General features: G+C 52.5%; 1 protein-coding gene and 1 long non-coding RNA gene across 2 annotated transcripts in view; one reads left to right on the top strand and one right to left on the bottom strand.

Moving 5' to 3' along the window:
* Positions 1-25,724, bottom strand: part of LOC308617132 — a 387,539-nt gene that overhangs the window by 72,634 nt on the left and 289,181 nt on the right. The window lies entirely within an intron of this gene.
* ADAMTS2 (ADAM metallopeptidase with thrombospondin type 1 motif 2) overlaps positions 1-25,724 on the top strand; it is a 232,722-nt gene that overhangs the window by 171,471 nt on the left and 35,527 nt on the right. Inside the window, exons 6-10 of the mRNA XM_081233868.1 lie at positions 10,044-10,200; positions 14,906-15,011; positions 15,661-15,804; positions 16,156-16,288; positions 16,904-17,017. Coding sequence (XP_081089994.1) covers positions 10,044-10,200; positions 14,906-15,011; positions 15,661-15,804; positions 16,156-16,288; positions 16,904-17,017 — 654 coding nt within the window. The remainder of the gene's footprint in view (positions 1-10,043; positions 10,201-14,905; positions 15,012-15,660; positions 15,805-16,155; positions 16,289-16,903; positions 17,018-25,724) is intronic.

Here is a 25,724-nt window from a genome sequence, read left to right as displayed (position 1 = left end):
CCCCACCTCTTCTCGGGAAGCCATGGGGGAGGCTGGCGCCCATCAGGGCCTCTGTGTCCTGGGGGATTCCAGAAAGTTAGAGGGCCAGACTTGGTCCTCCTCCAGCAAGTGGCGATTGTGAGTGGGGAGTGGAGTCCAGGGTGTGAATCTCACTTTCTCTGGGGAGGACACACTGCAGAAGCACAGGTCGGGGGAGAGTAGAGTTAGGAGGACATGGCTGGCCAACCACATCCAGGAGGGCTGGCACTAGACAGATATCCGGACGCAGAGGGACTGTGGCCCCACCCGCTGTCCCATTGTCTCTGGAACGGAGCATTCTGTGCCTTGCACAGAGCATAGGAGCCCAGGGACAGTGTGGCGTGTTTGGCTGTGGGCTCAGGAGCAACCCCGTGGGAAAGGAGGGGTCGTTCCACCGACCTGGAGCAATCAGACCGTAAGTCTGAACGTGAGAGTCCGTGGAGAGTAGCTGTCAGGGCCAAGGGCGCCAAGCCAGACACACAGAATGCCTCAGAGCCAAAGGTCGCATCACGGACCAATATTTCTGTAAGTACATCTAAAAGGAATTTTCTAGAAAAGGGAAAGGTGACAAAAACCAAGATTATACAAAAATACCGGCCCCGACTTTTTATTATTAAATTCCACAGACATAAAGTCACTCCATCAAACTGCTGTAAAAGTTTCCCATTTCTGTGCTTGTGCTTATCTCGTTGTGGGCGACAAGTTTGTGTCCACTGGTCACAGACTCCACTTGGCACAGTGCTGGGGATGAGGCCCTGTTTTTAGGTGTCTGAGGGACCTCAGGGAAGTGGGAAGCACGCCTCCTGAGCAGGTGGATCGTGGGGCCTGCCTGCCTGCTCCCAGCACTGGAGCACCAGCTCCCCATGAACTCACCAGTAAACAAGATTGTTTCGGAGTGGTGAGCACCATGGGGTGCCCTGGATGGGGTGACCCAGCAGGAGACTGCCTGGCTGGGATTCACGTAAATGGAATGAGCTCTGCTTGTTCAAGGAAAAGCCAGGAGGGGCTTCTAGATGGGGGCTGGGGAGTAGGGTCTGGCTCACAGAGAGGATGGATTCTGATGAGCTGCTCCTCAAGGAGCCACGCATTTCCTGTCAGTGAGTGAGGCCCTGTCCCTGGAAGACTTTAAGCATAGCAAGGCCGAGGTGACTGGAGCCAGGAGCCCTGCCAAGAGAGGGGCCTGAGCTGTGTCCCCCAAGGCCTGGCCGGGAGCGCTCTAGGGGCTGTGAGGCCGAGACCCAGACTTGGGGCAGAAAGTGGCCCGGTATTCAGATGCTGTTATTTATTCCAAGCTGTGATGGAAATAGAGCAGCTTCCGTACCCTCCGTTCCCCCTGTGCCTGTCCCCAGGCCTCGCCAAGGCTCCAGTGGGGATAAAATCAGTAGCACTTGTGCAAGTGACATGTTGTTTGTCTTCCAGCTTATGAGAAGCCTCTGAGTTATCTCAAGTTTTGCCTAAAACAACGTTTTTCTCCATTTCTTAAAAAAAAAAAAACACACACAGCAGAAGAAAAGAGATTCTCTTATTTTATACAATATGCCATCAGCCAGGGAGCAGAACAGCGGCAACACTTGAGGGTTGCATAGCAACTGGCTTTTCAATTGATTTTTTTTTTTTTGAGAAGGCACCAAAGCTACTGAACTGTTCTCATTTTAAATATTTCCTAAGATGATGAAAATCAAAGCAAATGGAAATCAGAGACTTGGGGACAATCAAAGAACATAAGGTATTTTGTTGTGAAAGACCAGGTCAAGACAAAATATGGAATGCTCTTAGAAATTTTTCAGCGTTGGAGGGGAAGGGTCTGAGAAATTCTGACTGTGAGTCTCTTAGTGGAAGGCAAGAGAAGAGAATGCTGGGGCAGGGCTCAGTGTTCAAGGGCCCAGTGGCACCATCTGCTTACTGCATGTCCTGGGCCATTGCCTACCTGCTCTGGACCTCCGCTTCCCTGACTGTGTGAGGGGCAGTGTAGGGGATTCAGAACACCCCAGGGACAGCCCCTGGTTTCCCCAGAGTCTGGGTCCCAACCCCCAATCAGATGGGGGCCAGGCATGGTGTCCAGCCCCCCCCCCCACACCCCCAGTCATTGTGGCCCACCTCCTGAGCCAGACTCTTCATGGTCCAGAGAAGAACAGGAAGCATTAGGGCCAGATGTGCCCCATAGGCTTGAGCTGGGAAGGTTCATGTGAAGAATCCTGAGCTGGCTTTCTCTGGGAATAGCTTCCCAGCCTCTGGGAGGACATCTGGAATGTTCCTTGATGATATGGGAGTCCTGAGCAGAGAAATAAGGATCATGCCTTCCAGCCCTCTCTGGTGTTGGGGTTGCAGATGTCTGTCATGAGGTTTGCGCTCCAGGCACCGCCTTGCACGCTGGAGCTGCTCAGAGAAGACCCCCAGCCTCAGGGGAGCCTGTGCTGCACCCAGCCGGGGGATTGGTGTTAATTCTGGCCCTGTTGATCCTTGTGGGACCTTCAGTGAGCTATTTACTCTCACTGAGCCTTAGTGTCCCCTGTAAGGGGAGTGCACACTAGCAATGACAACAGGAACAAGGTTATTCATGCAAGTCACAGCCTGCAGTGCCCTCTTTGGCTCAGACCTTGTCTGCAGCCCCTTATGTGACCTCACACACTTCACGCTCACAGCGGCTCTCTGGGGCAGTCACCTCGTCACCCCCACCTGCCAGGACAGGTGAGTGGCCTACGGAGGTCACACAGCGGTGAGCAGCTTTGCTCAGGGGAGGCTGGGCTGGGCTGTTATTCCACAGGCTGGGGAACATGAGCTCCGGGCTCTTTGGCTATGCTCCCCTTAGGGGTCTCCCATGCCAGTGGTTCCCCACAGAGGGCATTTTGCTGCCCCCCCCACCCTGGGGATGCTCATGGCATGTAGCAGGTAGAGGCTGGGATGCTGCTCAGCATCCTTCAGTGCACAGGACAGTCCCCACCGCAGAGAACTACCTGGCCCCAAGGGCCAGCAGTGCCAAGCTTGAGAATTGAGCTCTGCTTTCTTGAACCCAGCAGATCTGGACTCCACTCTGTGCACGCTGTCCTGTTTTGTGCATCTTTGGGAGGGTGGATTGGGCAGGAGACCCTCTGGGGTCATGGCAGTTGAGAAGGCCTTGGTGGGCTTCAGCTGGATCCATGGGACATGAGCCAAGGGGCAGAGACAAAGAACATTGGGGGTGCTGATCGTCATGGATAGAAGCGCCTGAGCTCCCAGCTCGGTGCTGCAGTTGTGCCCACTTTGCAGATGGGAAGCCCAGGACAATGAGGTAACTTCTCCAAGAACATAGGGCAGGTGACAGATGAGCAAGCCTCCAACCCCAGGGCCCTGAGCTGCCCAGGTGAGCCCCACCTGTCACTTTCAGGTGCCCTGGTGGGCAGGGTTTGTGGTCTGAGGGGCTCCCTGATATGCCCCCAAGCCTGCAGAGCCTCCAGGCTACTGGTCCCACTTTTCTCCTGTCTCCTTGACTGAGGGAGGTAAGAGCATAAATATTGTAATTCAGCTCACTCTGGAGCAAACAATGGAAATGTCAGAGAGCATTGATTAGAGCAGAACTTTCTGCTCAGGTCTTAACTGATTTGTTTAATGTGGGACCACAGAGGCTGTCAGGGGCTTCCGTGGTCCCCCTTGAACCGGTGCCCTGGCGTCTCAGAGCAGAGCCCTGGGATCCAGGCATCCCAACGGCTGAGGCCCCGCGCTGCTGTTCCTGCGGCAGCAGCGCCACCTGGTGGCCACCTAGGCTCTCGCCCTTCCTTTCTTGTCCCGCCTGCCTAGGGGAGATGGCCCTGCAGACAGAACACCTTCAGAGGTGGTGTGGCTTCCAGGCCCACCTCCACCTCTTTCTAGCGGTAGGACTTGGGGTGAGTTACTTCAGTTGTCTGAGACACGGTTTTTCATCCGGAGAATAAGCCAATAACAGCATCTATATCTTAAGGCAATTATACATTTTAAATTAGATGATACGTGTGAACGCAGAGCCCACCGCTACCACCCAGCCCCAGGGTGCGTAAATGCCTTGTGTACTGTAAAAACAGCTCCATGCACTATGGACAGCTGGCACCCTTGGCTCCCTCGGGAGGAAGGAGGCTGGTCTGTGAGATCCCGGCTGGTTCTGGGGCCACCCCCTTGCTGGGCCTGGGGTGCTGCCCCCTGGAACACCATAGCCCTCTGTGCCGTCCTCAGCCCAGCACAGGTGGGAACAAGCAGAGAAGCCAATGCAGAAAGGAGCAGATAGACGACTCTGGGGCCAGGAGGATGCGGATGACTCCAGTGAGCTGGGTGTGAGAATCTTAACTGCAATGGCAACTCTCTCAGCCTCTCTCCATCACTTCTGAAGGAGAAATAGACACGTCTCCTGTCCTCGCTCAGATGAGGACTACAGCTCACGTGCTGTGTGATACATAGCAAAGGCACGGGATGGAGGGGTCTGAGGGCTGTGGATGTGGGCCGGGTGCCAGAGGAGCATGGGGAGATCCCACTAGAGCCCAAGTGACCCTTGTGGGTGCCCAGACCTCCCTCCTGGGCCCTCTGCCTGGACATCTCTGTCTGTGAGGAGCCCTTCAAGGCAGGCAGAACCTATGGGAAGGCTGGCAGCTCTCGGGAAGTAGGAGAAGTAGGCAGAGGAAAGGCTGAGCCTGGGGTGCTGGCTTCTGCCTAGAAGCTTGTGGGTGGTGGTTTGGAGGCGGCCACTAGGCAAGCCTGCTTCCACCGCTTTTTTGTTCCTTTGAACCTCAGTTCTACTGACCTAACTTGAGTCCCAGGCTGGCTCTGGACTGTTCCCCCAGGAGCTGCACCCCGAGAAGCAGGAGAGCTCCCCAAAGGAAAACTGCTGAACTTTTACCGAGGAAACAAGCTGGGCCCAAAAGGATGATCCCTGGCCTGTGTCCCGGTGTGCGGCAGACCCCACCTTTCCCTGCGAGTGTGTGGTCCTCTCCCCATGCCTCCTCTGCAAGCCCCACTGCCAGAAACCATCCTCCCTCTCCTACCAGGCGACACCTCTCTTGCTCATCTCCTGCCACCCCGTGGTCCTGACTGCTGACATTACACCAGACAACACCCCCATCCATCTCAGCAACTGCCCCCCTCCCCTCCCCCCTCCCTCCTCACTGACTCAGAGAGCTCTTTCTAAAATGCACATGCGTCTGGCACCTGCCACAGAGCACAAGGCACACTGCACCCTCCTGAACTCTCCAGACCCTATGAGGATCCCAGCCCTTAGCTCCTTGGTGGCCATCTGAGATGAGTTAGATCCTTGAGAAAGTTGGGACATGAGCAGAGAAATAGGAAGTACAGCAGCTCTGCACCTTGGATGCCGGCACACTGACATCACCCTCCTCCTCCATGTCTCAGGGTCCTGTCTAGGCTGCAGGTTCCCAGGGCCCAGCGCGTGGCCATTGTTTTCTGTGACCTGCCTCCCCAGGGCCACCTTGTCCTGGTGTAGCCCCTCCAAGCCCTTCTCTCTGCCCCTCCTCTTGGGGAGTCTTCTTAGCACCCAAAAGCCAGGAGGGGGCCCCAGACAACTTCTGCTCTGGACCCTGCAATGCAAACCCCCATGGGGCTGGGGAACGGAAGTGGCAGGCTGTTTCTTGGAGTGGAGGAAGGAAGACAAGGCAAGAACAAAGCGCAAATCAATATTTCAATAAATTATCCTGCCGCAGCAGTGAGATCACGGTGGCTGCTGAGAGAGGCTGGGAACCTGGGCTGAACCCAGGAGCCTGGTGTCTGGGAAGCAAGAGGCGCTCGCCAGTGTGCCAGTGTTGGGTCCAACCTGCTCAGGCCTTTTTTTCCAGGGTTCTCGACGTGGTGACCTGAGAGATGTGTTTTCTTGTGTCCACAGAACTTATTGTGACTTGAGTCAGTGTTTTCCAGGAGGTTCGCTTCTTTGTAAAATGTGAACATTGGCCTGAGTAGTCAGATCTGGCAGCCCTAGGCTCTGTCCTTGCATGCCATGCTGATGGGGCTGGCGCTGAGTGTTTTTGCCCCTTCAGCTGGGCGTGGGCTCCTTTGTTGGCCACAGTCTTGCCACTCCTTATCCCCCCAACTTCTTTACCATAACAGGGAAATACTCTTCTGTAACCTTACCCCTTCTGAACTGGCAAATAAAAGACAGACTCATTTTTCTTAGAACCAACCTGCCTCACTGACTTACATCACCAGCCTTGGCCTGTGGGCATTTGGGTTTGCAACACCCACCCAGCACTTCCCACGAGCCCACCCCCTGAGCAGTCAGGCCTCTCTAGGAGCCCCCAGCTTGTTTGTTCTCACCCTGTTTCAGCCTTTGGCTCTGTGCCCAACTCCATGGCCTTATTGCTGCTCTCTGGCCCTGACACAGTGTGTCTTTCTGCCTGGGCTCTTGACTCCTTGTCAAAGATGTGACCAGAGCTTCTCTCGCACTGGTGTTGGACATACCAGCTGGACCCTGGAGAACAGACACTGGCTTTTCTTTGCCAGCTAGTGCCCTTGACTGAGCTTCCCACGATTCTCCAAGGAGGAAGTCCCCTGCTCATGCTCTTTCAGCTGCAAGTGATAACACAACTCAAATTGACTTTCATGGGAGGAATTTCCTGACACACAATATATGAGACACATATCTGCTGCAGACAGCTTCTAGAATGGCCCCCGATGAGCCCACATCTTGGTGTGGTCCCCTCCCTGTGGGTATGGGTATGGGCAGGACTGAGATTTGCATCTAAATGGACTGAGACTCCTGTCTTGGATGTGCCCTGTCATGCTGTCTCTTGGGTCACTCGTGCTGGGGGAAGCAAGCTGCCCTGTGTGACTGCTCAGTGATGAGGTCCATGTGCCCGTGAGGAACTGGATCCTGCCAGTAACCACGTGAGTGAATGTGGGAGCGGGTCTTCCCCAGGGGAGCCTTCGGATGAGATTGCAGCCCCAGTCTCAGCTGCCAGCACTCTCATGGGAGACCTTGAGCCAGAAGACCCCACTAGACTGCCTTTGGATTCCTAACCCAGAAACCATGAGACAAGTGTTTGAGGTTTTTCAGACCATAAAGTTTGGAAGTAACTCATTTTGTGGCAATAGATAACAAACAGGCCTGGGGTAGGCTGTCTCAGGCCTGGGGGAGCCAGGTGGTTGTGTGAAGATACCAGGAATTGACCTCTCTCCACCCCAGGCCCCACGCTATCTATGCTGGCTTCTTCCTCCCCTGGGGTCTCCTCCCCTGGTGGCAGCTCCAGGCTCGCAGTCTTACACCTTTCCAACCCCTTGGCCCCAACCATCCTTTGCTGGGAAGGTGCAAAGTGGGGTTGGCTGGGCCTGAGCCTTCCCACCCCTGAGCCTGGGGTCAGACCCAGATTAACAGAGAGGATATTTTACCAAAGGGGGACTGGGCTGCTGTTGTCAGAAGAGCCCAGGCAAAAGTAGCTGCAATCTACCAGGTGAACAATCCCCTGATGTTTGGGCTGAGAGACATGGCCCTGAGGGAAACAAGGCCCTTTTGTTGGAGACGGACTAACAAGGCTCTGAACTGTGTTTTGGGCTTTGTGGAGCCGGGGGAGTCCCACTCCAGTGGGGGCTCTGTGGCCATCCTTGATCAAGTGGTCATCAGTGGCCTTTGTGATCACCCTCTGATCAGGACTTGGGCTAGCAATCTGAAGCCCAGTGGGGTCCATACTCAAACACCAGATCCACCCATGAGGGTCCCTTCCTTCTCATTCCACCCAAAGGTCCTTCCCTAGAAAGGAGAGTCTTTCACTCACTTCCTCCTCCAGAGCTGTGGCCTCTCAAGGTTTTCTGGAGGCAGTGATCACCTGGCAGGGTCTTGAGCTGACCTGCTTGGATGAGATATAGATGCCATGTCCCCTTCCTTTGCCCTTTCTGTGTCAAGCGGGGTGGGCCGTGTTGTGCTGCAGGAACAAACAAGCTCCATGTCCCCGCAGTTTACAACAACAAAGATTGATTTCCCGCTCACACTTGTATGTTCATTGTGAATTGGCAGAGGACTCTGGTCTCATTGTCACTCAAGGCTTAGGTGACAGAGCAGCTACCACCTCAACATGCTGGTTCACATGCCAGCAAGGAGAGATCTCTGGAGGCGCTCATGTGGGCAATTATGTGCTTGGACCGGGAAGAGACACACGTCACTTTTACTCACAGCTAATTGGCCAGAGCTCGTCACATGCTTCTCCGAATCACAAGGGGGGCAGGAATGTACCTCCCTTCCCCTTTTCCAACATCCTCTGGGCTGTCCACCTCTGTGCCAATGTCCAACAGGTCCTGGCCACCAGACCTCTCGCTCCAGTCTATGACTGACTTCATTAGGACTCAACTACATCCTTTTTTTTCTTTTCTTTTTTAAAAAAATTTATTTATTTTATTTTATTTATTTTTGGCTGTGTTGGGTCTTTGTTGCTGTGCACGGGCTTTCTCTAGTTGCAGTGAGCGCGGGCTACTCTTCGTTGAGGCACACAGTCTTCTCATTGTGGTGGCTTCTCTTGTTGCGGAGCATGGGCTGTAGGTGCGTGGGCTTCAGTAGTTGTGGCTCTCGGGCTCTAGAGCGCAGGCTCAGTAGTTGTGACGCACAGGCTCAGTAGTTGTGGTGCACAGTTGCTCTGCGGCATGTGGAATCTTCCCAGACCAGGGCTCCAACCTGTGTCCCCTGCATTGGCAGGCGGATTCTTAACCACTGCGCCACCAGGGAAGCCCCTCAACTATATCTTATTAAAACAAATACTCTCATCTCTCAGGAGCAATTGGCTCTGTGCTTAGGACTTGGGAACTGGTCTGCCATCTTGTAAGCCATTGACTTGTGTAACTCATGAGATGCCTGGCAATGACTAGTCCTCCCTGGCCTTGAATCCTTCTTCCTTCTTCTGCAACATTCTGGCTTACTAACAATACCCTATATCTTACTCTCTGCTACTTATACACAAAAAGTGAAATATGTGGCTATGCTTAATGGATATATTTATGCAAAAGAAGATACAAAACACCGCTTACGTGTCTACCAAAGAATGCATAGTTCTACTTTATGGACAGATGTATCCTTAAAGTGGAAAAGAACATGCCCAGTACTCTCTGCCTAGAGGGAACCACTTTGATGGTGGGAGTATGTGGTGAGAGCAGAAACTGGAGTGTCTGCTGTGAGGATTGTGGAGAGAAAAGGAATGAGTGCAGCTTATAGGAGACTTAATTTTGAGATGATATGGTGTATGTTTTATTTGTGGAGGAAGTTTAGGGCAGTGGATTGAATATAAACTTTGGTTTCAGGCTTCCTAGCTGTGTGACCTGGGGCAAGTTACTTGACTTCTCTGAGCCTCAGTTTCTTGCTTCTTCGGGTGGTTGTGAAGACTGAATGAGAGAGTGAATGCCAATGCCATGGTGCAGATCAGGCTGCAGTGCTGCCAGTCCAGCAGCCAGCCTTGGCTAGTAGGTATGTGTCATGACACAAAATGGAATGTGGTTGCTCCCAGTGGCTTCCTGCCCGTGGCTCCTGAGGGAATTATCTCTGTGCTCCTGTTCCTTATGTGGCTCCTTTGCTGTATCTGCTGCAGGGTTTTTCCTTCCCTTGTGTTGTTTTCTGCCAATAGCTTCTAGCAGGGGGAAAGCACAGGGTCCCTTTCCCCTCCTCTGGGCTTGTAGCCACACTGGGAGTCCTGTCTCCCCTGTCCTGGAGCCTGCCAGGATGTAAACTCTTCAGGGTGACCGAGGTTCACTGCAGTTGCCTCCTGGCCAGGGCGTGCACAGAGCAGGGGCTGAATAGGATGCAGGGGCCCTGGAGGTGGGGTGGGCTGAATGGACTCTTTGAGGCTTTAGGCGGCCTCAGAGCTTGGCTCCCACGTCTCACCTGAAATTGTGCAGTGACTTTGAGTGGAAACTCATGCAAGTATGTGGAAAGGCCGGGGAGCCTTTCCATCCACTCAGGAGAATGGAGCCAAGTGGGAGGGGGTCTTGAGAAGGGACTGGGCTTAGCGCCGCCTGGCCTAGGTCCCCGGTAGATGGGGTCTGCGCAGCTCCCATGGACCACCAGACGCCAACCCCTCTGTTTGTCTCTCCTGCCCCTGCAGTCCCTGAGCCTCATTGAGATTGGGAACCCCTCTCAGAGTCTGGAGAACGTTTGCCGCTGGGCCTACCTCCAGCAGAAGCCAGACTCCGGCCACGATGAGTACCACGATCACGCCATATTCCTCACACGGCAGGACTTCGGGCCTTCAGGCATGCAAGGTGAGACCCTGGCCCTGCGAGGGCCCCCTGGCAAACTTGGCCCGGGCTGGGAAGGGTGTCTGGGCAAGGGGACCTGTGTCGAGGGGGAAGGGTAAGTGCTAGTGACCTCCTAGCTCTTGCAAACCACCAGGAGCTCTGACCTTTCCCCCAGGAAACTGCATCTCCAGGAGAGACGTGGAGGATCAAAGGTAGTGAAATGGGCAGAGTCTGGGGCTGGCAGCCTCAGACCAGACAGGATCTGAGGCTGGGTTGCAGAGTTTTTTGCTTCCTCCAGCTTTCACAAAACAAATTTGAATAAGTTTTCAATCTTTAAAAGTTAAGAAACTTTACTTAAAAATTCAAACTATATAAAACTGACAGATCTAAAAGAAAAAATCGAAGGTCTACAATCATCGTTGAAGATTTTCACATATAGCGAAGCTGCACACCACACCGTGATGGATCTCTTGCAGTGAATGTTGAGTGAAATAAGCCAGTCAGAGAATGTATACTTATGATTCCATTTATTTCAAGTTTGGAAGCGAGCAAAACTAATCTGTGGTGTTAACAGTCAGGGGAGTGGTCAGGAGGGAGGGAGTCGCTGTTGGAAGAAAGAAGAGGCTTCTGCAGTGTGGGGACAGTTTTATTTCTTGATCAGGGAGGTGGCTACACAGGTGTGATCACTTTGTGATATTCACTAGTTGTGTCCTTATGATTTGTGCATTCTTATGGCGTATATTATACTTCAAAAGAAAGAGCTTTAACGACCTATATAAAAATGTATATTCAGGGGAGTGGACCCTGTTTCACTTCACCCCCATCCTCTACAGATAGTCATTTTTATTAGTTTCTAGTTGATCATTCCAGTGATCCTTTTTATAAAAATAAGTATATTTATCTGATATAGGTGCTGATTCCTTCCAGCACTTTCTTCCATGACTTATTTCATATGCACCTCTCTGCTCTCTTAACCTGCAGCTTCTCTCTGCCAACCACTTGTCATATTCACGTAAATAGAAAGACTTCTTAAGTGACCCCTGGTCAGAGCTAGGATTAGTTCATGTTAACAGAACACCTCTGAGGCACTACTCTTGCCCCCTTTGCCGCGCAGATCAGCACCACAGTGGGAAGCAGGTGGGAACAGAGAGTGTGACCCCAGGTCCCACCAAGCACAGAGTACGGCTCCTAGTTGGTGTGGGTGCCTCCCCACTGGGAGGGGGCTGCTAGTGCCCCTTCAAGCCCTACACCAGTGTGGCCAGCTGACAGAGCACCCTGTCTGCCCTTGGTCCAAGTGGGAGCTCTAATGGGGAGCAGAATTGTTCCATAGGAGAGAAACCAATACAACCTTTGTATTAAGTGACCTCATTCTTCATTTAAAAATGTGAAAGGACAGCCAAGGATTACCAGACATGAAAACAAACGATAGGATGAAAAGGATGGAGGAAGATGCAAAATAAAATTATAAAACTGACGCCGGAGGAAACAGATAAGTTAAAGCAGGGAAAAGCACAGTTTATCAAGTAATATCCCCAGAATGAGGAACTACATCTGTAAACCCAGAACAGGTTTCAAGGAAGAATTAGAGAACAAAGGGTTTTCATTAAATTAAACATTTGACGGTGTCGACTAAAAAATTAAATGCCCAACCTAACAGTTGAGTCACAGAAACGTTTAGGACTTCAAGCCCGGGAGGCAGCGTCTCAAGTAACCCTGAGAGAACGGCCCCAAGGAGGCGAGGGGTGGGCGGGGGTGGGGGGCAGGATATATAGGAGTTCTGCAACAAAGGGCAGGTAGTAAGAACAAAAGATTACTGTTAATTAAAGAATACTAGAAACCTCAAGTTAAGGAATTTACTGCTTTTCTATGTATGGGAAAATGCAAGAGTCTGGGCTCACTGAAGTCCTTCCTTTGATATGCACCTCAGCTCTCTGGAGCCAGTATCCTGTGTTTTCATATCCAGAGTTTCCTCAGGGCTCACCGTGGGGATTGGCTGAAGTCTGATGGCTGCTAGATGACAGGTATTCTTTGCCTCAGGGTTCACCAGCTCACTGGTGGTGGCTGCAATCGCTGATGACTGTGACAACCTTTGTGGCAGGCAATATTCCATTTCTCAGTGGGTAAAATAGAAAATTCAAAAGCTGAAATAAAAAGTCAACGGATCCAAAAGGATTAAAATATGAGACAAAAGTTGATGTAGAGGCTCAATCCAGGAAATACAATATCTATCTAAAAAGATTTCCAGAAAGAAAATAACAGCAGAATAAAATAAGAGGGAGGGATATAAAGCAAAAAATACAGATACATTTTCAAGTCTTTAGATCCTAAATGTTCATGTAATGCTAATGTAGGTGAATGAGAAATACTCACACTGAGGCACATATTCATATGCAAGCTTTGCATGCAAAGGACAAAGAGAAGACCAAAAAGGTTTGCTCTGGCGCTGATTGGAGAACAATCATCTCAAAATCTACAGAGCAAAAAATGCTTTACGACATAGATTTTCCTGTTTATTAGAAGGGAAAAAGACAATACGATGCTTTTACAGACAAGTCTAAAACCAGCACTCCCCCATCACGCTTCCTTCCCTTCTGTGCTTTTCTCTGGGAGCACGTTGCCTGGGACCTCTCTGTGGGGTCTCAGAAGAGTGAGACTGAGTCGGGGGTGTTGACTTAAAAAAGAATACATGCAAAACGTGAGAGTTGCGAGTTAAGTTGTTTTTTTTTTTTTTTTTTTTTTTTTTTTTGCGGTACGCGGGCCTCTCACTGCTGTGGCCTCTCCCGTTGCGGAGCACAGGCTCCGGACGTGCAGGCTCAGCGGCCATGGCTCACGGGCCCAGCCGCTCCGCGGCATGTGGGATCTTCCCGGACCGGGGCACGAACCCGTGTCCCCTGCATCGGCAGGCGGGCTCTCAACCACTGCGCAACCAGGGGCGAGTTAAGTTTTATTGGGGGCAAAATGAGGACTGCAGCCCGAGAGACAGCGTTTCAGAAAACTCAGAAACTGCTCCAAGGAGGCGAGGGGAGGAGCTAGGATATAGAGGAGTTTTGCAACAAGGAGCAGGCAATTGGGAACATCAAAAGATTGTTGTTACAAAAACAGAACCAGATACCTCAAGGTAAGGAATTGAGCGCTTTTCTATGTATGGGAAGATGCAAGAGTCTGGGCTCACTGAAGTCATTCCTTCGATACGCACCTTAGCCATCTGGGGCCAGTATTTTCACATCCTGAGTTTCCTCAGCGCTCACAGCAGGGAGTGGCTGCACTCTGATGGCTGCTAGATGGCAGGTATTCTTTTCAGCCCTGAGTTTCCTCACGGCTCACCAGCTCATGTTGGAGGGCTGCAATGACTGGTGACTGTGACATCCTTTGTTTATTGATATGGCAGGAAATATTCCATTTATAAATATTCCATTTATCAGAGGACAGGCTGGCTTCTCACTTGGTGGGCCTCTAGGACGCCCAGGCTTCTAAACAGAGGCCCCCTCTGGCACACAAAGCTCTGTACGTACTTCCTGTATCTTGTCCGGGGGCAAGTGGCTAGGCCCTGTTCTCTGGATTTCCTCCATTTTGGGTGGGGTCATCATGTCCTCCCCTCCCCCTCCCCCTCCCCGTGGGTGGGAATGTTGTCCTGTAAGGCTTCCCTGGGGACATCTTAAGACACCCCATGATCAGGCTCAGCCTAGTCAAGGGGGGTCATTCTTCCACGGACGGGCCATGCCACAGGGAGGCCTTCCTGGCCTTCCTGCCCGGGTGGTTCAGGCTCATTCTTCAGCCCTGCCCTCATTCCCTGTCAGGCTCCATTCCCGACTGCTTCCTTGGACCACACACTCTAACTCTAACTGGGCTGCCAAAACCCACTGTGTCTCCTCACTGTTACCTGTGGATTCAGTGGCTCTTCAGAAGCCTTGAAGGGGTGGGGTGGGCCCACAGGGCTGCTGGAGGGCCCGTGGCATCTCGTGTCGGGGGTTGGACTGCTGCAGCTGCCCCTCCCCATCCTCCACCTTGCCGGGGACAGACCCCTGGACCCCTCAGCAGGAATGTGGCTCATAATCTCCTCAGTCAGAGTGCAGAGTTGCAGGGCCAAGGGCTCCGAGGGCTCCGAGGGCCCCGTCGTCTGTGACTGGTCTGCCCCCCAATCCACGCAGCCAGTCCCCTCTGCATGACTCAGCAGGGCAGCGTAGCACCTTGGCTGTCCTTGCCTGACCTGCCCCTGAACAGCTCAGGGCCACCCTCACTGTAGCCTTCTGTGCACTGTGGAAATCCATCCAGTTGAGGACCCAGAGAAGGACCTGTGGACCACGAAGGAGCCAGGGAAGGTCCCGAGGGAGTGGGCTCAGGGTATGGTGCTGGGCACCGGGGCCAGGGTTCCTGCAGCACCAGGAGCAGGTGTGGAGACAGTATGCTACCCAGGGGCCAGAAGGCCACCCAGCCAAGTGGGGGGAGGAACGCGGGAGGTGGCCTGAAAGGGAATAGCGGGAAGGGGGTGGCAGAAAGTCTTAGCAAGTGAGACCTGGGCTCGGGAAACTGGGCTTGCTGTGGTGTGGCCACAGACGGGCAGGGTCGAGGCCCGCTGCCCCGGGGGAGGGGACAGGCGGTCTCCTGAGCCATGCCAGCCACGGGGGCAGTTGGCTCTGCTCATGTGCTCTGGGGGTGTTGGGGTTAGGGCCCCCAGATTTGGGCAGGGCTCTGAGCCTGGGACCCGGAGCCACCCTTTGTCCCCTTCCAGGCTATGCTCCTGTCACTGGGATGTGCCACCCTGTCCGCAGCTGCACCCTGAACCACGAGGACGGCTTCTCCTCAGCGTTCGTGGTGGCCCATGAGACTGGCCACGTGTAAGTGGACTCACCATCCTTGTTGTCTGAGGAAGGTCGGGGTTCAAAGGGCCCCACTTCTCCTCTGTGCCCTGAGAGGGACAGGCCCTGTATGAAAAGCCCTTGGGATGTGATGTCCTGCCCCCGTGCTGCACAGGACAAGCTGGAGGCCCACTTTCTGCTGAAGCCCCCAGGCAGGAGCTGGGGGCTTTCCACCCATTATGCCATTCAAGCACCTGGGCGGGGTGGGGGTGGGGGTCTTCTTACCCCATTTTACAGATGTGTAACTGAGGCTCTGAGGGAGCCTTCCCCAGAAGCAGAGAGCTGGAGTTGGGGAAGCTACTCCGCCTGGGTGTGCATGCGGCTGGGTGTGTAGAGAGGGCTGCGGATGCGTCTGCCTCTGCTGCGTTCTCATGTAACAGTGCTCGGCCTTGGGGACAGGATACCTGAGGGGGCTGCTGCTGGATGCTCTCATCTCAGAGTGCCCCTGACTATAAAGTCAGCTGGTAGAAAATGGGGACCACCTTGCTCAGGGCAGATCAAGCCAACTCGGGTGGGGGGGCAGCTCGGGGAGGTGAGCGGTGCCCTCCGAGCATCAGGGTGGGGTGGAGCTGACAGGTGAGTGCGGCCAGGTGAGGGTCCAGTGAGGCTGCCTTGTCTTCCTGCACAGGCTGGGCATGGAGCACGATGGGCAGGGCAACCGCTGCGGTGACGAGGTGCGGTTGGGCAGCATCATGGCGCCCCTGGTGCAGGCAGCCTTCCACCGCTTCCACTGGTCCCGCTGCAGCCAGCAGGAGCTGAGCCGCTACCTGCAGTGAGTACCACCTATGTCTCCCAAGGACGAACCCGAAGTGCCGGACTCAGCGCCTCCAGCCTGAGGTGCAGGGAAGGGGAGAGGGGGACAGGACAGGGGGGATCCCATTGTTGGGGGCTAGGTTTTGGATGGAAAGTGGTTATGACAGCTGCACCTTTAATGGACGCCTGGTTCTGGGTAGCTTATGCCACAGAAAACAGATGCAGCAGGGAAACTGAGGCAGCATAGCCTAGGGCTGGGGTGTGCAGGCGGGCACACCCCCGAGACTCCATGAGGGGCCTCAGCTGCCTCCTGGGCTGGATGGCCAGTCCTGTTGAAGGCAGCTTGTGACACCCATGTGTCCCCTCACAGCTCCTATGACTGCCTGCGGGATGACCCCTTCACCCACGACTGGCCAACGCTGCCCCAGCTCCCAGGGCTGCACTACTCCATGAACGAACAGTGCCGCTTTGACTTCGGCCTTGGCTACATGATGTGTACCGCGGTGAGTGTTGGAGCCCACGACACCTCCAAGGGCTGGGCGGGGGGAGTCTGCCCCAGATCGGCCTGGCTTCCTGGGAGGCGGCTGGTGTTGGGTGGCTCCCTGGCACAGGGTGGAGCAGCCCTCCAAAACAGCAGCCTCTCCCTCCATACCCACTGCTCTTTCCCCAGTCGGCACCCAGTGCCCTCCTGGCTGGTCCCGACATGGCTTTAGGAGGGATTGAGGCAGTGGAGTGTTCAGCAGGTGAACAGCGGGTGCTCATGGGACTCTGCAATGACCGCCCCTCCTGCCTGGGCCAGAGGAAGGCCACCAAGCCTTCCTGCCAAGCACACTGGTGCCCAGCGTTCTGTCCAGGCTACATGAGAGGTGCAGCCACCGAGGTCTGGAGGCTGGGGAGGCCAAGCAGCCTGCAAAGATGTGAAGCACCATGCTGTCTGCTCGAGGTCCTCACAGCCCCAGAATCACACAGAGCTCAGGGCACCACACAGGCCTGTCATGGGTGGACAAGTCATTTCTGGCTCCACAGCTGTGCAAGAGGACCCTGGGTGACAGGGCGGCACCCCGGGAAGGTCCCTGAAGTGGGAGGTGGCCTGGCTAGCTGCTGGTGCTCTCTTCCAGTTCCGGACCTTTGACCCTTGCAAGCAGTTGTGGTGCAGCCACCCTGACAACCCCTACTTTTGCAAGACGAAGAAGGGGCCTCCCCTGGACGGGACCATGTGTGCACCTGGCAAGGTGAGCTGGGGCAGAGGGCAGGCGCTGTGACCTGCACAGATCTACAGGGACAGGCCCCGCAGGGCCTTTGGAGTAGGGCCAGGGGTCTTCTCAGGGGACCGCTTCCTCATTTCTAACAGCCCCCACACTCCACAGCTTCTGCCCCGTGCACGCTTTCTTCTACGGGAGGGAACCTGGGGTCTCAGAGCTCCTCAATGTGCTTCAAGCCCCACTGCAGGAATCCCCTCCTCTGAGGACCAGTTTCAGGGTTCCAGCAGCCTTCCATCTCCCCCTGCACACTGTGGGTGACTGGGTCACCTCATCTTGAGGCCAATATTGGCCAACATTCTGGTGACCACGGGATCCTCAGGCTCAACATCAGGCTTGGCCTTTCTATCCTCTGGCGCCTTGGTGTGTGGTCCCTGGTGGGCAGACTTGTCCCTGGAGGTAGCTGGATGGCCACCCACCAGCGCCTGCCTGCTACCCCAGGCCCTCTTCCCACCTTCCCACCTCCTACTTCCAAAGCAGCAGAACAAAGGGCTTCTCCTTCCAGCCCAAACTCCGGGCCTGATTCTCATTTGTTCAGATGAAATCGCACTCCCACTCCTCGGCCAAGCACTTGCTAGGGGGCTGACTTATGCAGGTGAGCCTAAGCCTAGGCCAGGAGGATTCAGCCCAGAGAAGACACGCAGACCCAGCAGCATCCAGTGAGGCCCAGGAGAGGACTCCAGCACATGTCCCCCAGAGTCAGGCCTAGAAAGGCACCCAAACCACCTGAGCCTGAGGTTCCTACACTGCAGGTCTTAAATTCTGCTTTATTTTAGAAGCCCTGGCAGAGCTTCTTAAAGTTATGGATTTCCAGGTCCACCCTGAAGATTTTGATTTGGGATGAGGACTGAGAATTGTTTTGTTCGGTTCTTTATTTATAAAATCATGGTAAAGTTCACATAACTTAAAATTCATCACTTTAACCACTTTCAGTGGCTTTTAGTACATTCATAATGTTGTGCAGCCATCACCACTATCTAGTTTCCAAAACTTTTCATCACGCCAAAGAGAGACTTCATTAAGCAGTGGCTCCCCATTTCTCTCCTCTCTCCAGCTCCTGGCAACCACTAATCTGCTTTCTCTGTCTATGGGTTTGCTTATTTTGGAATTTCATATAAGTGGAATGATATAATATGTGCCTTTTGTGTCTGGCCTTTTTCACTTAGCATAATAACTTCAAGGTTCATCTGTGTGGTAGCAGATATCAGTGCTTCATTCCTTTTTATGGCCAAATAACATTCCACTGTATGGATATACCACATTTGTTTATCGTTTGATGGACATTTGGGTTTTTTCCACCTCTTGGTATTTGTGAATAGTGCTGCTAATGAACTTTCACGCGTATGTTTCTGTTAGAAGGCGTGGGAAACAGTATTTTTAAGAGGTGCCCCGGGTGATTTAGCTGTGCCCCTAGACTTAATGTACTGTCAGAAGTTGGAAATGAAATGTTGTTAGTAACGCTCCAGGGACTTAGTAATGCCAGAACTGACCTCGTAACCCTGCTCCCCACAGGAGCTCGAGGGAGGGGAGGGGGCCCCAAAACATTTGCTATAACCCCAGTAGGGAGCCCAGTAAGTGTTAAACTGGAGAATGAGACTAGCTCAGCATGGCCTCCTTCCCTGGTCTGCCCCTCCAAGTCCAGCCCTGGGTGGAGAGAAAGAGTGGGAACAGACCCTGCACAGTGTGGTCGCCCAGGGGTGTGTGTGGCTGGCCTTCACCCACAGGACCACTGACCACTACAAAATGTGGGCCAAAGAGTGCCTGACCGCCAGCTGATTGGCCCACTTCTCCTGGGCGGGGGGTGGGAGTGGGCGTGGGGACTGGTGAGGAAGGTGGGCAGATGTGGCCAAAGTACCCTTTCTCACAGAAAGCACTGACTCGGTGATGACCTTTCACTCTTTTTGGTGGTAGGACCTTTAGTTCATTTAGCCCAGTAAAAACCCCATCATTTTATGTATTAAAAAACAGCCTTGGGCTTCCCTGGTGGCGCAGTGGTTGAGAGTCCGCCTGCCGATGCAGGGGACACGGGTTCGTGCCCCGGTCCGGGAAGATCCCACATGCCGCGGAGCAGCTGGGCCCGTGAGCCATGGCCGCTGAGCCTGCGCATCCGGAGCCTGTGCTCCGCAACGGGAGAGGCCACAGCAGTGAGAGGCCCGCGTACCGCAAAAAAAAAAAAAAAAAAAAAAAAAAAAAGTCTTGTGCTGATTGAGGGGGTGGAGCTGGGGCTTAGCTCAGCCTGCCCTCGTTCACAAGGAGCATAGGTAGAAAGCTGACCTAGGTGAGGGATTCCTGGTGTGTGTGTGGAGTAGGGCTGGAGGGGCAAAGGGAGAGAGGAGGAGGGGAAGGGCACCTCCTGGGGGGCCTATCAGAATCCTCTGCCTCTATGATTTACTTATTGCAATGTAATCTTATATTTGGAAAACAATCATCCTTTGTCTCTCCCTTTCCTGCAAGAACAGCCACAGGGCCCAGGAGAGAGGAGAGGCAGAAAGTAGCAGGGGGAAAGTCTAGGCAGGTTGGAGAAATAGCAGGTCATCTCAGGGACCAGGGCTTTGCCAAGCTCAGCTGTCCCTTTCCGTCCCTCTCTGCCCCCGTGGCAAGACCCCTGGCAGGGGGTCACACAGCACTCATGCTCTGCCTGGGGTCCTCATGTCCACAGTGGGTCATCCCAAGCGCATTCTCCCCTCTTGGCCTCCATCACTGGATTATACCCCTGCTTACTCACAGTTTCCTACACCCACCATTTCCCAGAGACGGAACAATGTATCTATATTCCATCCGCAGAGGTGACCTGGAGAGAAGGAACAAGACTACAGATGAGCCAACTCCACTGCCTGCCCCTCAGTTTGATGGCTTTTTCATTGTCTGCCTGGGTTCCCACAATAGGGTGGGAAGGGTGCAGAGTGCATGTGTTGGTGAGATCAAGTGGAGAGGATGGGTGGTGAGGAATGAGGGCCAGTGGGCACACAGCTTTCTCATGGAATCAGGAGTTTTGGGCAGGCGTGTTTGGCTGAGAGGGGAGAGGTGAGCTCGTTGCTCTTGGACATAGACGTGGGCAGTGGACCTGAGGATTAGGCTGTTTAGTCACCTCAGCTTCATATTCATCCATCCATCCATGTGTCAGGCTCCCTCTGCCTCCATCAGACCTCGCTGTCTGTGGGGGTTGGCCACGAACGTGAGAGGCAACCATGACATGGTGGTGAGGAACGGGATGGGGAGGGGCCTGTCGGGAGCTCAGAGAGGCTTCCTGGTCAGTGGCCCCAGCCAAATCCCGAAGGGTGGAGAGAAGTGGGACCAGTGCTCCAGGCAGGGGACCCTCATTGGGTGGGAGCGTGATGAGGATGGCTGGGAAGGGTGGATGAGAGGAGCATGATGTTTTAAAATATAATGTATTAGTAGAAAAGTCGAGGTACAGTAGGCCCAACAGATCAAGACAATTGCCATTGAAAAGATAGTTTGTTCCTCACAAATCCCAAAGGGAGGGGCCACACCACACCGTGGCAGGGGGGTGAGGGGGGGGTTGTCGGGCACACAGGGAAGCATCAGGATCAGTTGGAGAGCAGTGGGTGGCAGGAACTGCAGTTTCTACAGAAAGGAATAGCAAGGCAAGGTAAGCAGGCTGAGGTTTGGCTGGTGTGAACAATTTCACTGGGCTCTGGGGCCCAGGGGCTGCCCCTAGTTGTCTGGTACCTGACTGGCCCTGGAGAGTGATTAGGATGGAAGATGGTGGCCTGGAATTTAGGAGCCCTGGTGACGGAGGCGGCTCTGTGTGCTCTGGGTTGATTGGTTTGCACTTGAAAATTGCACTTGTGGATGAGTTATTTACGATTTCTAGGAACTGGCTAACCCTGGGAGGGACAGTCCCCACACGGTCAGCAAGGCCCAGAAGTCAAAGCATCAGAATCCAGAAAACAAAAGACCTGATTAACACACATGGCTCCCCAGGAGACTGGGTGATGGTGGGAGAGAGGGAAGGACTGATTGAACTGACGATGGCTGTTCCTGAGGCTGCTTCATGACCTGCCCTGTCCAAGGTGCTGGGGACATAGCTCAGATCTGCTCTCAGACAGGTGCACCCTGTGGCCACACAGTGTATGCCCTGGATACCCTGGGGGCAGGGTCAGGCTAAGCACAGAGGGTCCCCCCAGGTGCCTCTACCCTGCAGGCCGGGCCTGTGGGTTCACCTTGCCCTCCTTGCCGGAGCCAGGGTCAGGGTCATGGGCGGGGTGCAGATCCAGCTGGGTCAGGATGGCTCCTGCATCAGTGTGTCTTGTCAGGGAAGAGTCCTTCATGTGTCTCACATTCACCAGCAGTATCTTGGGGAAGCAACGCCCACCCTAAGTTTTCATGAATTCAGGACTGTTTCAGAAACATGTGCCACGGTGCGTATCCAGAGTGCAGAGGCCCTGTGATGCCCCATGTTTTTCTGCATAGTCAAGAACGGACAGGCAGGCCTAGCAACAGGGACAGCCCACGGTCTGGGCATGGGAGTTTAAGCCCTGGGTCCTCCCTCCTCATTGTGTGACCTTGAGCCATCCTTTACCCCTTGGGTGAGTCACCTAAGTGTCCAACTCAGTTATCCTCACATCCCAGGCTCCTGGCACATGGTACCAGCTTGGGACATGCTGGCAGGTGGAGAACGGAAACCCAGGATCACAGTGGTTCAGAAATGCTAAATGTGCACTTCCTGAAAAGAACAGTCTGCCTTTCAGGCTTTCAGACCAACCTGGCAGTGTTCCCAGCCCTGCTTAGGTGCACCAGCGCTCTCCGTGGTACTTATCCTGAGAGGCAGCCCTGGTCAGCGTTGTCCATGGGTACGTGTGGGCTCTGAATTCACTCATGACATGTGACTTTGTGCTTTTAAATGTTTAAATCTCTCTACTGGATGAAATATTTGTAGACATTTAAACATACGTTTATAAAGCATTTTAATAATATTAAACATGTTTCTTTTATAATAACACTGAGGCATCAGAGTATAAAATTGTTCATTTGGGATAGTTGCACTCTTTTAAATGCTTATCATCATCCAGGAGGAAATAAACCAAATATTAGAGGGACAGCTTCTGAGTGGTGGAATTAAGGGTGATTTTCCTGTCTTTCTGCTTTGCCTTGTTTTCATATTTTCTACAGTGCGTGTGTGTTGCCTCTGTGCATTTGGTTGGACCCAAGTGTGTGGAGGAGGTGATCCATCACACCATGGGCCTGTGGAGTGTCCTGAGTTGTCCCATGCCCAGCTCCCCATTTACAAACTGGGGACCAATTTGTTCAGTGGGGACAGGGGGACCACTATGTGGCCTCCGCCATCCCCCTGGCCCTTGGTTCCCATGCCCACCAGTGATTTAGAGGCTGGGCCCCATCACAACCTTCAGAGGTGCCAGGACCCTTCCCATCCTCTTTATCTTAGTCAACGGGGGCTGCTATAACAAAAAGCCAGAGACTAGGGTGGCTTAAACAACAGGTACTTATTCCTTACAGTTCTGGAGGCTGGAAATCTGAGATCAGGGTGTCGGCATGGTCGGATTCTGGTGAGGGTTGCAGACTGCCATCTTCTCTCCCTTTCCTCACATTTTGGAGAGGGAAATCATCTCTCTCTTGTCTTCTTTTAAAGGCACTAATCTCATTCATGAGGGCTCCACCCTAATCACCTCCCAAAGTCGCCACATTCTAATACCATCACATTGGGGTTAGGCTTCAACATGTGAATTTTGGGGCACACAAATATTCAGTCCACAGCATTCCCCTGCCTGGGCCCTCCTCCTTTTCTGCCAGCCCTCCCCTTGCTCCACCAGCTGAGGGGGACACTAGCAAGCATTTCTGTGGGTCTTTCCCTTCCCTGGTTGAGTGAGGGGAGCTCTGAGGTGAGAGATGAGGTAACTGTGGCCTGGAAAGGATATGAACAGCATCACTGGTGACCTGGAGCCAGGCCTGCCGGACCCCAGGTAGCTCATGACTGTGCTTGTTGGCCATGTGCCCAGGTGCCCAATCTGGTGGTGGTAGAGCCCTTGATCACTTGCCCAGAGCCCAGGAAGGAGAATCCAGGGAATGGCAGCCTCTGCAGAGCCTCCTGTGGGCTCAGACTGGTGCAAAGGCAGGCCTGGGAGTGCTTCAGCTGGTTGGGAGGAGTGAGAGGACTGTGTAAGGAAGAAGAGGCAAGGTGGGCTCCCAAGCAGAGATGTGCACAAATCTAGGGAGACAAGAACCAAGAAAAAGAAGGGATACATGGGAGCAACGTGGGCATGGAGACGGGAGCTTGGCTGCCCTGGAAATGGGCTCTGAGACAGAGATCTGATGGGAAGGTGTTTCCTGAGGAGCATGCTCAGTATCAACACCTGCAGAGAGAGTCATTGAACAGTGGTGTGGTCACAACGTAGGTTCAGCCTACCCTGCCTGGAGCTCCGGGCTGGCCTTTCAGAGTTGTCCCCCACCTTGACCTCTGGCCATGGCTGTCCCCAGGAAAAGGACACGACTCCGGGCTAGGCAGCTGTCTTTGGCTGAGGGCATTTCCTATAAAGGGACTCAACTGTCAGCCACGAGCAACAGGCAGCTCTCCACAGCTGGGGGAGTGAGCGTCTCTGTTCTGCAGGGAGATCCCTGCATTACTCCAGGGGTGAGGAAGGAAATGGAGCTAGGGCTTCTTTCGCAGAGGAGCTTCCAAAGACAGTGTGGTCTGTTCAGAGAGCGGTCAGCGCTCCGGTGCCTGGTGTGGCAGTGGGAGATAGAGCAGGGTTGGTGTGTAGGAGCCAGGCCACAGGGCTAGTCTAAATCCTGCAGCAGTGGGGAACCCCAGAAGGTTTTGAGAAGGGAGCAGAGATGGGTTTACCATGAAGCTGACGATGTATAAGCTTCGGGGCCCCATACTTGCGTAAGCCCCTTCCAGGGCCCTGGGACAGGCCTCACAATGTGTTCACATGGTCATATATTTTCACTGACCATAATCAATTAGGATCACTCCTTCCCCTCTGATACACTTCTCCTGTTGACATTAGAGGGGCCGTGGGTGCTTTGTGGCTTTGGCTAAGGATAAATTGGATTTGGGGTACATTTATTGGTTTATTTACATGGTTTTTAGTACCTTATGTGTACGGTTAGGTTGTTGTTTCTATCCAGGTGTAAGAATAGCTTCTAGAAATACTCTTAACGGCCTCTGTGCCAACTCACCCAGGGTTGTTGCAGAATATGTGCTGTGTTCAGCACAGTCTCCTCAACTGATTGAAGAAAAGGGGCCTCACATATACTAGAGGTTGTGATTACTTCTATCTTTGCAATAGTTTGTTTTCTTTTGGGGTTTGTCTTGTAGATGGGGCACTAACACAGATCCAACTTGGATACTTCTTTGGAAATGCTAAGTTTAATAAGATGGTTCACTTATTTAAAAACTGTCCAGACCTCCAAACGTACACATTACAAAACACAAGGGGCACTAAAAATAATTTTCAAAGTCCAGGAGAGAAACCTGAATGCAGATGGGATGCAAAAAGTTTATTCAAAATGTTGATAAAGCTGTTAATAGTTTAACTGCAATTTTGAAAGTTGTTTCAGAATGCTTCAATAAAGTAAGGGAGAAACGACAGACTTCTGATTTAGATATATGTATAAAGATACCTTCTTTTACCATTTTCAACTATATTTATTAAAGAAAATTCAGATAAAAATCAGTGGAAAATTAATTAAAATTTAAAATGAGTAAAGAAATCAGTAGCAATAAATCTGACTTCAAAAATTTAATTATAACGAAAAACGTTTTCAGATCAAACTAAAGCAGTCATTCATTAGGAGGAAGAGATAAATATCAAAGAGAAATAAGTAGCACGCTCTTGAAACGTTTGACAATGCAGTTAATGAAGAGGAGAGAATCAGATGAACACATTGGAAAAGCATTTAAACTTCTTTCTGATTTTGACATGCAATGTTGACAACATCAAAGGCAGTGTAAAGCTCAGAATATTGCCCCTACAATAAGAATGTTGACAGTAACAGTTACTGAGGTGCTAATCCAGACAGCATTTTAAATCAGGCTCTGACCAAGAAAACCTGAAATCCATATCCAGAAGCACACTGGATAGCAAATTTGATCATCTCCGTGTTCACATAACATCACCAATAACTTCTCTAAATCACTGAAAATTAAAAAATATTTCGCTCAACCTTCTAGAGCAGGCTAGAGCACACATACCAACTCCACCTGCCACCTGTTTTATTTTCCCCTAACAGTTTCATTAAGATGTGACTCACATTTAAATTCACCCATTTAAAATGTACAATTCAGTGGTTTTCAGTATATTCACAGAGTTGTACAACCATCACAACAATCAAATTTTAGAACATTTTTGTCACTCCAAAGACAAGCCCCGTAACCATTAGTAGTCACTCCGATTCATCCCCCCTCCCCCTTAATCCTCGGCAATCACTAATCTACTTTCTGTCTCCTTAGATTCGCCTCTTCTGAACATTTCGTTCAAATGGAATTGTACAATGTGCCTCCTTCTGTGACTGGCTTCATTCAGTTAGCATAATGTTTTCATGGTTCATCCAGGTTGTATTACGTGTCAGTACTTTATTCCTTTTCGTTGCTCTATAGTAATTCATTGTATACATATACTGTATTTTATGTATCCATTTATTAGTTGATGGACATTTGAGCTGCTACCTTTTTTCAGCTATTATGAGAAATGCTGCC

Source organism: Mesoplodon bidens, assembly GCF_964165515.1.
Source record: "Mesoplodon bidens genome assembly, chromosome: 4".
Lineage (NCBI taxonomy): Eukaryota > Metazoa > Chordata > Mammalia > Artiodactyla > Ziphiidae > Mesoplodon > Mesoplodon bidens.
Note: the sequence above shows the minus strand (reverse complement) of the source record. Positions and strands in the feature narration are given on the sequence as shown.